We start from the raw sequence: 12,117 nt of genomic DNA, 5'->3' as shown, positions 1-12,117 counted from the left end.
GTAACATCTAATATTTCTCCAGCTTCTACCTTAAGTTGTTTTTCCCGTTCCTGCATATTCTCTAATTTCCTGTTCCTGCACATTCTCCCATTTTTCAAAATTCATTTGATACATCCTCACCAAATTTCGTTAGTTATTATACTGCTCATATTTTAGCACAGCTTTCTTTTTAAGTTTTTGATCATCCGATGGCACCTTAATAATTTTGTGGCTTGTGACATTTCTTTGTTATGGAAAACAACACTAAAACATTTATCCCATTTGTAAAATTCACGAAAAAATCTGTGCTTCTAAAGGGAGAATAATTGTTTGTTTATGTTTAAATTAGGTGGTTACATAATAAAAGACTGAAAGGCCGAAGTTGATATTTCTTTCAAGGCTAATGCTTTAGTTACAAGAATAGATGGCTTACTCTTTGGGAGAGCCCAGTAATCCATGTCTGAACATATGGCATCCATTTCAGTTCCTCAGAGTCAATGTAAACCATTCCACAACGGCTAACAGTTGCTGGGGATGCAACCTTTAGATCCTGGACCTGAAAGATTGACAGAATAGTTCAGAGGAGCATTATCAACATTTGAGTAACACACAGAACCATAACAAATTACTAATATTTCCACAGATAAAAAAGACAAGGGTAGAAAAAAATACGTCAAACACACTTCATCTAGAACTGTTAAGATTACCCTGACAATGTACAGTATATGCTGAGTGATGTTTTAAATGAAAAAGACAGTTATTTACAGTCCATTACAACTTACTTCAAACACCATGTGAATGGATGGTGTTAGCTTGATTCTTTCACTGTTTGCTAGGCACAACATCTTGTTATCATCTAGGACGGTGTTCATATTCTCAATCCACAAGGCATCTACAGGCCCGTCGCTAACGATCCACTTGTGATCTTCCGTAGTGTCATTGACAGCAGCTCGGACACTGAGAGCCATCAGGCCATCCCTCCACTCCAGGGTCAAAGTGTTCACCTCTCCATAGAGCTCTCCCATTGTGACCGATTTGGGGTTCAGCACATATGTCTTAACAAGCTGGTAATAGGGATTGCTATTCCCTAATTTATACAGAGTCCCTAGGGTGTCTGCAAGAATTGTGTACACAGTGGTTTTGCCGCCTCCCGTCGGCCCCACAAGCATAACGCCATGGCGCACAATCATTGTCTCGTACAGCTGGATGACTTTGAGGATCATGGTAGGCACAGGTTGCAAGCCGCGTTTCAGCATCATATCCACGATGGTTGACTGCAGAATGCCATAATCGTGATCTGGAATAGTTACGCCCGGAAAGAGGTCTGAAAGGATCCCACTGGGAAAGAAATTCATACAAGTTACACTTCAGCATTTGTCTCCCGTCATCGTTTCATTTTCTGACAGCAAACAGGAAAGTTTTCACTTTTAATATGTCACTTCATATTGTGAGATTCCCTGAAACTAACCCAACACAATCTGTACTTAAAAGCCAGGTGTTAAGGGGAGAAAAAAGCTACATTTCCAAATGTAACTTTGATCCTTTTTAAAACATGAAATCAAATGTTTGAATAATAACCAGTATCTTTCTTTATAAAATCAGCTCATTGTTAAGCATGTTTAAAGTTCACAGAATGTATTTTTCAGCAGGTGTCAACTAATTTTGTGTGGTAATTTTTGTGACATAAAAATTTGTGAAACTGACAACTTTAAGGCCTCCAACCCCGCTCAATGGTTGAAATGGAAAGAAAATAAGCATGTGGAAAGCAAATCGGACATGTCCACAATGTAACTTTGTTCCTTGACTCTCCTGAAACTGGACAAAATTTTACGACACCAGTAAGACAATCTAAACATGGAAACTGAAACTGTTCATACCAGGGACCTAATTGAAAGCTTCTAAGAATGTCCGTAACAACAAATGTTGATACATTTAACAGAAAGGTTTATGGTCAGCACTCTTGTTAATATTTTGTATTGAATGTGAGACCTTATGCAGTATGTGTCTCCTTTTGTACAGAAGTCTATACCAACACCATTGTGTATTATACAGTATGCAGGACTTCAACTAATTAAACATCTCATTTAGTCTTAATGTATATCTGAATTTAACAATATACTGATTTAAAATCTATAGGGAGAATAGTTTAAAAATAGAAAAACAACAGTACCTGAAAAGCATAGCATCATCTGTCAGGAATTTGGGAAGATTAGAGTCTCGCAGAGCTCTGATTAATACAACATCTTCACTGAGATGAGGGTTCTCTCGTTTTAGGGACCTGCATATAAATCATTTGTTTCATATATTGCAAAACAAAAAACTTGTTACATAATTATATTTTTTTCAAAAACATATCCCCTGGTAATTTATATTTTCATCATTACAGAAGATACAATATGATAAAAGTCAACACCAGAATAAAACAGCCTCAGTCACTTTATAAAAGAGTGAGATATACTGTAAGGAATCTCAGGTAAGAGAAAATGTATGTTTTACACTCTCTTAAAAAATTGATTCAATTTAATTGTATTATCTGTCATTCATCTTATGATATACAGATGTTCTCTAGTTTATTATTCATAACATCAAACACATGACTGCTGCATCAATACTGGATCACTCCTTCTACATTTGAAAAGTAAATATTTTAAAATAATTTTTGTAGCATAACAAGAAATAAAATAAAACCAAAACATACCAGGGAGGAGATTCAAGATCTCCTCTTAAAAATAAAATACTTTTTTTTCTTATGCTTGATGTTTAACTAAAGATCCAGCTTGTACTTGTCACACACACCAGCTTTCTTACCCTGCCATGACCAGTACTGACTTAACAGCCCGCATCCCAAAGTCATAATGATCCTGCTGTGAGAGCTGTTCACTGCACAGTTTGTACATTTGAGTCATCTTTCTGGCCAGAATTTTACTTGATTCAAAACCTTCGGAGTAAAGAATAACCTGAAAGAGAGCAGAAATCAGACTTTCTACGTAAGCAAATATGTAAATAAAGAGCTTATTAATAAACACATAAAAAGGTATAATACAAAACCCCCTGGTTAAGAGCTACTCAAGATCGAGCTGTCTCAGAAAGCCCCCTTTGAAATGCCTCTAAATAAATTAATTTTCCTCTTTAACTAATACTATGATTTTGGCTTTAACAAGAGCTACTAATCAAATAAAACACGCTGACAGTTAACTGAAATTAACTTATCAGTCATTGTGCTTTTCCCTTTTATGTATGTTTAAATTAAGTAATAATTTTGAATAACAGACTTTTATATCTTGGCTGTTTTTAGGTCTAAAGTTAAGCATGAAAATATCACAATAAATACAAGGAATCAGATCTATAAAACATATATAGATCTATATATATATATTACATATCCATATATTGAAGACTTTTAGACGCTTGGATGTTTCCATCCAACACCAGATAGGCATTCACTGCAAAATAGAGCCTAATCTCAACAGAACAGGGTGCAAAGATGGGACACTAGTGTATCGCAGGACATACACAGGGACAATTTAGAATCATCAATTATCCTAGCCAGAATGACAATGGAAGACTAGAAAGCCAGGGCATCTTACTGAATCCTCCTTGTGAATACAAGGAGATTAGGCATACTCCACACAGAAGGTGTGGGGTACCAACACTAACTACCATGTGACCACGCTACCATGTGTTCTACCATATTACATATCATCATGTCATCATTACAGCCTTTGTGGACAGAATGAATATGCGAATTGACTGGCTCCACACTCTGAACATCAGAAAACACAGAATTTCTTCTTACCTCTGCGATGAGGGCATAATTGGGAACCATCATTGCAATGGGTCTAAACAAAGCCTTCAAGTTATCAGGCAGCTCAGTTCTACCGGCGTAGCCCGGGTTCATAGTGATGAATGCAGCACAGGTCATCACCAGCTTTATTTCACGCCCCTCAAACATGAATCTGGAGAGCTTAAACCAAAGAAAAATATTTTGAAAAAATGCTTTTTCGGCAAAGCATAAAACTCTTTAACTGAGGCTTAGGGGGACCTTGAATGTATATGTGATAATATATATTATAATTATCATCAGCATGGTCCTTGGTGCTTCACTGAAGAAGAGATTCTTAGTAAAGTTGTACAGTTGTTGTACAGTTGTTCTGTACTTGTAGATCAGAATTAGCGAGCTAAAGTGCGCAGTGACAGAAGGGCTCTTGACGTACAATCATTATTCCAAAATCCCAACCTTGGGATGTTCGTGACCACATTGATCTTTAGCTATCTTGGAGAACTGGCTGCTTGAGCTGCAGAAGAAAATCGGTACCTTTGCTGCCTTGGCGTTTCTGATGGTAATTAGCTGCTGGGCAATTACAGAGAGAACCTCAATGTCAATGCGATTAAATTCATCAAAACAGCACCAGGCACCAGACTGGGCCAAGCCACTGAAGAAACGTCCCATCATCTAAGAATTCAAAAGAATACAACAACAGAGATGAAACGATGGGTGTATAACGGGTTAGCATTTCTTCATTTGTTTTGAGAATCAGTGGATCACAAAAAAATAAATAAAACAAAATTAAGAAAGAGCTTGTACTATCTCAGAACATTAGGGGTTGACATTTCTCTTAATGCTTTCTAGTTCTCAGAATTCTCACAACTTTTTTGTCTTTATTGTGACAGCACTGAGGTCATGCGATTACTTCCATGAGGTATACAGAACCAATGATATAACGTTGTCAAGCTTGTTTCAATACAAAATTAAGAATTTGAGTGTGGTTTTTTGCTGTCCATGTCTGTACCAGAAAAAAGGGGAGAAAATATGCACTTGTTTTTTCAAGGATTGAATACCGCAGCTCAGGGGTGGTCAGCTCTGGTCCTCAAGGACCAATATGCAGCATATTTTATAGGTCTCCAGCTTCTTGAGAACAAGGAAAGGCATCAACTTAAGCCAATAATGAGTTTAATTAGGCAAGTAAGAACACAGGTGGCAAGAAAACTAGAAACCTTCAGGCTCTCCAGGACTGGAGTTGTGCACCCCTGCTGTAATGCCTTATGTGCAGGAGGTTATAAAACTACATTTAATTACAATATTTTCTGAATTCAAAAGTTAAGGGAGCTCTTGAGTGGCTCAACCTAAGCACAGGGTGAACTGTGTGATTGTGGGTTCAGGCCTGGGTTATATCATCAACTGTGGTGTTCACACATTTGTTGTGATCCATATTAAGTACCTCTAGTAAGCAAAATTACTACCATTAATCTTGCTATTACTTATGTGACTAGTAACAATATATTAAGAAAAAAAGTAAAATCAGTTTTTTACAATAGATGTTTTCATGAACTGACTGTAGTTTTATTTATATTCCATAAACCACAGGTGAAATTTAGAAGAAAGATATCAGCTGGGTATCTAATGCATCCCAAGGGCTAATAATTACTGCAAAAAGATGATACATCTTACACCTGTCTGGTATAGGAATTACTAGTTGCTTTCAAAAAACAGAAGGGTAAAGTGTTGTTACTATTCTAAAGTGTAAATACTCTCTACCAGGGATTATGATAAGCAATCTACTAAGTTTTAAAAAACAATTAAATTATACCCAAAGTGTTACTGTACATATTTATTAAAACAAAACCATTAATTTGCATTGTAAGAAAAAGCTGCTTGTAGCTGTGAAACAGATGTCAGGACCAAGGCCAGCACCTTGTACAGAGAAGTACATTCCTTCAAGAGGATCACAGTGCCATCTAGAGGATTTAGTAAAAATATATTTTCTCGTCATTCTCTGAAGATTCCCAAAAATCTAGAGCATAAACATGTGTGCATATTAATTTAATAGTCTAAACAACCGTTTTATGTTTAATTTGTTGGAGAAACTCAATGGCTCATTCACAATTCCCCTTTCTCTGTTCTGTTTTTTATGTTTCATGCACAATTACCAGGAATCTGCTGTTAAATTAAACATCATCCTGGAACACCATTGTGTGACCTTATTTTTTTGCTCTTACTGTTCTGATTTAAAGCTCATGACGGTAAAAACATGTTCTTAATTGCAAATTCATTCTGGCTAATTATGGGGCAGGCAGAAATGGAAAACAAGGAAAATTAAGCAATGTTTTACGCAAGCAATGTGATTAAAAATTCACACCGGAAAAAGTAGAATTCTGATGTTGTACCTTATAGTCCAGGCCATCAGAGCAGTTGAAAACCACACACTGGATTGCCAGTGCCTTGGCCAGGTCTTTAGTGGTCTCTGTCTTGCCAGTACCAGCAGGTCCAGCTGGAGCTCCTCCCAAATCAAGCTGCAGAGCTCCCATCAAGCAAAGGTAGCAGCGGTCCTAGCAGTGAAAAAAACACAGATCATTATGAGATAATGGATTCCATCCAATTCAATGGCACAAGAACATTGTGAAGTTGGTGCCCCATGAATAACTATAGACTCCCTAATAGACTTATATACATATAACCTATATACTTAAGGACAAGAAAGACTTAGGCAAGCTGCTTTAAAGATTGGCAAACACAAGGAAAATTAATGCAATTTATTCTTTTTTAGTGGAGATCTAAAATTATAATAGTTTAAAACACCTTCATTTGCATACTGACTTTTGTAACTGTGACACTTACTTGTAATTATTCAGCATTTTTGTGTGCCAGTGCAGCATGGCTGCAATTATTAATCTTGACAGTGGTTTTATGAAATAAAAAAGGCATCGCAGTGCTTTATCAAGATGATATGCACCTAACATGTATTTTTATTAATAGTCTTGATTAATTAGGAATAGAACAGACCCCTGACCTTATCATGCCAAACATACATGCTACTGTTGAACTTATTCTGTTTGATTTTATTTAAAGGAATGCTTAGTGGTTTGAATAATTATCTCTCTCATGTCTTGACTTTTGAGACGATGACAAATATGACATTGCTCTGAACAATTCAACTATTAAAAGTTACACTTTTTTAATCAAGAAATAGACATCCAATCTATACAATGTTATTCTTATTCTTTTTATCTTGTTAAAAAGCCAAAATAAATAAATGGGCTGTTATTATTAGAGACTAACATAAACTATGGTCACTTAACTAAACTATAGTTTATTAATTTATTACAAATGTATTACAACAAAGTTAATATGATTAAAGATTTTCCAAAGTAGTACTTTAACATGGTTGATGTTAAATCTCTTCTTTTTTAATCCAGATGAGATGTACTGTATACTGTATATGATGTGCTCTGTTCCTACTGTATTTCATCTCATTGGGTGTTTGAATAAATCTGGAGGTCACTGTATATACTGTATGCAATCTTTAGCCTAAAGAGATCCTGCTAGATTAGCTGCAAAATAAATATAAGTCTTTAATTTAACAATTAACCTTGTATATCCCACATGGGGCATTTCATGATCAAACTCTGCAAAAGAGAAGAGTAGGATGCCAAAGGCAAACAAGCCTGAACTAAGTGAATGCTCGTTGGCACAGTTCTATTAATAATTATAATTAAACATGCCACCCCATGGCACGTAAATGCATTCAAATCCACAAGAGGCTTAAAGTCATTAGTGCTGTTATGTAATACTTTAAACATCTGTGGTTATACTAATTAGAACATGTCCAACTTGACAGCAAACTATTTCTAAAAAATAAAAAACTCCACTTGCAACTGCAACTGCCCCTGTTACAAAGCTACAGTAGCTGATTAAACATAAATATCATATTGACACTATCCAATCATAGACTTCTCCCGTTAACTCTCTTTAAAACTAGAAACATTAAAGAGTTTTGTCTTTCCTTCAGAAAAAGGTAATACAGTACCACATAGTGGCAAATTATTTTATCCTTAATCATTTTATCGTGTTAAAAAACAAAGAAAATGAAATGAGGCACTATTATTACAGACTTACATAAACTATGGTTACATTATTTATCAATTTATGACAAATACATTGCAACAAATTTAACATGAACAAAGCTTTCAGAAAATAGTAGTTAAACATGTTTGTTGCTAAATCTTCTTTTTTAACCTGACGAGATGACTATTCTTTTTTGGTCGTTCTCTTTAGCCATAGAAGATATGAAACATCATAGTTTTTTTAGAACAGTTCAGAACATTTAGGGCCTTAACTGTGGATGATGCCAAAGAGACAATCTACAAGACCTCAAACACTGCCAGTATCCACTTATATGATTTGCATAATACAATTTGTGTGCATGTCTGAGAATTGCAATTGCAGCTGTGTGTGTTTACACAGATCTTTGAATGCTATCACCTGGAGTTCATGCAAAATATGGGCCATTGTTTTAATCCTGTTTTTGTAATCTATAAAAATGTCCATCTCTGTCTTCTCGACATATGTCACATCCATGTGCCAAACATTGAAAAACACTTACCGTAAGAGGAGTAATGACTAGCCGTGGACAGGCCCCTAGATATTCATAGCCGTAGGTATACTGCGACAAAGCCATCCTCGCCACACAGTTGTCAATGTCAAGATCCCAGTAGTATCGCAGCTGCCTTTGCCATTCAAAGTTAGAACTTGAATCAACCTGAGAAATAGGAAGGGTTAACAACTTCATTATCATGTCATCCATAGAGAAAGACTGAGTGAGTAAGCACTACTGGGTTGCCTACTGGGTTCCTTTTGGACATCAGATTTTCTTCTATCAAACTGAAATACTGTTTCACCACACTAAAGGTGTTGAGAGGGGAAAAAAAGCAAGACTTAACACACTACTTAAAATGATGAGTTGTGAATTCGCCCCTGCTTCTTCCCTCCATTCAGTGAAGGAGAGTGGCAGCATACTGCCCTCTTTACCCAGGAACCACTGCTGGGCAGGCTCACAGAGCACAGTACGTGAGAAGGAGGTTGGGTTTACCCTGAAGGACAAGGCCTAAAGGCCAGTGCATCTAACCGAATATATAATTAACTAGTTGAATTCACAACTCAAACAACACAAATCATTTAAGAATTAAAGAAGTCAGTGAATAACCTTATTTGAGATAATGACATTGGTCCTGTACTTGATATATTGATATATGTTAAGATCATAAAAAAGGTATGTTTTCAACACTCTTTTGAAACGATCATTTCAAGAAAGGAATCGCAGTACCTTTTCTTTGACAAGGTCAGTGACAATGTCCCTTGCATGCACGTCAATTGTAATAAGCGCTGTTATTATATTCCGATGAAGCTTTGGAAGATAGCCACGAACTAGTCCAGCTAAGGCATTCAATCTCTGCATGTTGTAACATGAAAAGGAAAAAAAGAAACAGTTCACTTGCCAGTTACCTGTTACATCACAGTACTTTGCAAAACTCTACAGCTTTTTAACAGAAAACAAACTGCTCTGCACATTTCTCTGTTGACTGGGTTTAATTATATCCTCAGGGACCAGGGTGTCCCCCGTATACCTGCAATGTTTTCAGAGTCACAACAGTAAGTGGAAAGATGTTTCTTCAGAAATCTCACACTATTTAACCTAATATTACCGTTACCTTGAGGAATCAATAATTCTCACTGTGTAAGTTGTGTCATTTTCTTTAATCAGGGAAAAGGGCTGAATTGCTTCATGTAAGCAAAATAAGTAGTTTGATATTCTATTAAGGAGCCCAGGTGGAATGATCAGTAGGTGACCCTGGCCTCCTAAAGGCCCAGCACCAGAAGTTGTATCTCTGATAAAAAACAATTTCCAATTTCCATAAGGCACAAATCTGAAACACGCCATCTTCTAAAGCAATTGAGTGTTTTCACAAAGTAGAATTATTTTCCCAGGAGGAGAAGAATTGACAAAAGGTTTCAATAGGAAGAGGAGGGATGGCAGCACTAAAACAAAGAGTTGTAGTTAAGAACTTTATTTACTAAACCACTATTCTGATGAGTAAATTTAATAGCACAAACCACGTGTCTCGAAAGTCCTTCAAAATTCTGTCATTAAAACAAAATGTTTGACAGTAACTGGTGATCAGACCATATTAATAAAATATTTTTGGAGCCTGTAGATATTTTACTCAATATTGACACATACTGTACATATAGGACATATCCTCCCCCAAGTTAAACAAGAAATAATCTATAACATTGGTGTTCTTGGAGATTTAATGTAAGTACATAAACAAATGTGGATATGGTATATTGTACCTCAAAGTTCACATTTTCAAACTCGGTTAATGCTTCAAAGTGATTATGGTCATCGCCTTCTAAACAATTAGTCAGGTCCCGGCACCACATTAGTTGGGATATTGTCAGAACGACCTAAAAATAAAATATAATAACTTTGTAATACTGATACAGTTACAAACATTACTCTGACATAACACAAAACAGCTCTATTTATTATAAAGTGTTTAAATTCCAGATAGAATATTAAAAAGAATACAATTATTTCTGCAAATTGCAGAATGCAATTATTCTTAAATTTATTTTCCCAGTACGCAATGAATACATAATAAAAATAAAATGGCTTGATAATAAATAATAGTAAAAGTATATAACTATTGTAGATTAAAAGGTTAATCTACAGTTCTTACATACTTGGTATTACAGTATAAGTACAGTACTTACAGTACAGAATGAGAACTACAATACCAAACTACAAGACGTTACTTGCAAAAGACTACTGTACATGTATTTGTAAGCTAATCATTATTTTACATAATTTTACCCTCAAAAATCTACTGAAAATAAATATTAATAAATCTGATGTAGATATTAATATATAAGCAAATATAAGTAAAATAGCTTAATAACATATTTAAAATTAATTCGTATATGAGTAGTATTGCTGCCTCAAGACACTGGGGCCCTGGGTTAAATTCCAGACCTGGTCGGCTATCTGTATGAGATTTTTACATTCTCTCTATTTTCACATAGGCTTCCCCCTACAGTACAAAAACCTAGTGGTAGGTTAATTGGCTTCTGGTAAAACCAGCCCTGGTGTGAGTATGGGTTTGTCGGTGTCTGTGCATCTGCCCTGTGATGTTCTAGCATCTCATTAAGTATGTGCCCACTGCTTGCCTCATGCCCACTGCTTGCCAGAATAGCCTCCAGCTCCCCTACGACCCAGAATTGGAAGAGGTTAGAATATTCTTCATACTTCTGGCATACTTAACTGATTGTTCAATCAGTTCAGTACCTGTTGTTGTCTAATAAATGTTAATGGAATTCATACCTGAGATGGATGCCCAGCAACAACCCACTCAACTCTTGGTCGGTTCTGGTAATCTGCAATCGCTGCCTTGCTTAAGCGTCTCAAAGAGGAGAACATGGCCTCCTCTACTTTTCCAAGCCAGTCTTCAACATTCCCTCTTGCTTTTAGTCCTTTTCCTAAACTCACCTGGACAGAAACAAAACTGTTAGGAATCACTATGCAGTTTATTCCTTCATTCTAAAAACTGATCAGGTAGTATGTATGAATGTCTTTCAGGCAGCAGCCGGGAATTTGAAAAGGCTGCTCACATGAACATAAGAAAGGATTCAAACAAGAGGAGGTAATTTAACTCATCTTGCTCATTTGGAAGGATCCCTTTCAGCCGGTTCTTGAAGTGTCATGAGAAATCCATTTCAACAACTGTTTGTGTAGCCACCCAGCATCCTTTGTTGATGGCCATTACATAACAACATCTAATATCTGACACAGTGGCATGGTACTATGACAATGCTCCTTTTCCTAGATTCTATCTGCAAGAGTTTGTCTCCATTGATTTAACATGTTCTCCCTGTGTGCACTTACAGTAGGTTCTTCATTATGGTACTCTTATTTCCTCCAGGCTTTGATAGACATGCCACAGTCCAGACAGGTTTTACAGGTCATTCGTAAATAATCATTTTCCAGACACTGGGAACAAATTCGCTTTTGACCATTTTTGCTAGGGAAGCCATATGTCCAATTGAGTAATTTAGAGATCATTTGAAAAGAAGGTACAGTAAAAGTATCTTCTCAAAAAACCTCTCAAAGACCAATTAATTACCAGTTAATTAGCGTACTAAATTGGTCAAATATGTGTATTCCAAATCTTTAGAAAATTGATGATGTAAGGGTTACGTAAAGGATCTGCTGGATTGTGGCTCTCTAGGACAATGGCTGGCCACCCCTACTATAGACTAGGCGAACCAACAGACTAACAGGTCTCCTCTTTTACATTTTCTTT

The 12,117-nt window shown here is 36.2% G+C and overlaps 1 protein-coding gene across 1 annotated transcript in view; it reads right to left on the bottom strand.

The window, feature by feature from the left end:
• The window catches only part of dnah6 (dynein, axonemal, heavy chain 6), a 115,115-nt gene that overhangs the window by 79,419 nt on the left and 23,579 nt on the right, over positions 1 to 12,117 (bottom strand). Inside the window, exons 25-35 of the mRNA XM_069191580.1 lie at positions 11,139 to 11,303; positions 10,109 to 10,222; positions 9,081 to 9,206; positions 8,361 to 8,516; positions 6,145 to 6,306; positions 4,295 to 4,432; positions 3,776 to 3,943; positions 2,788 to 2,936; positions 2,150 to 2,257; positions 762 to 1,317; positions 413 to 535 (exon numbers count right to left, since the gene is read on the bottom strand). Coding sequence (XP_069047681.1) covers positions 413 to 535; positions 762 to 1,317; positions 2,150 to 2,257; positions 2,788 to 2,936; positions 3,776 to 3,943; positions 4,295 to 4,432; positions 6,145 to 6,306; positions 8,361 to 8,516; positions 9,081 to 9,206; positions 10,109 to 10,222; positions 11,139 to 11,303 — 1,965 coding nt within the window. The remainder of the gene's footprint in view (positions 1 to 412; positions 536 to 761; positions 1,318 to 2,149; positions 2,258 to 2,787; positions 2,937 to 3,775; positions 3,944 to 4,294; positions 4,433 to 6,144; positions 6,307 to 8,360; positions 8,517 to 9,080; positions 9,207 to 10,108; positions 10,223 to 11,138; positions 11,304 to 12,117) is intronic.

This window comes from Lepisosteus oculatus, chromosome 1, assembly GCF_040954835.1.
Source record: "Lepisosteus oculatus isolate fLepOcu1 chromosome 1, fLepOcu1.hap2, whole genome shotgun sequence".
Taxonomy (NCBI): Eukaryota; Metazoa; Chordata; class Actinopteri; order Semionotiformes; family Lepisosteidae; genus Lepisosteus; species Lepisosteus oculatus.
Note: the sequence above shows the minus strand (reverse complement) of the source record. Positions and strands in the feature narration are given on the sequence as shown.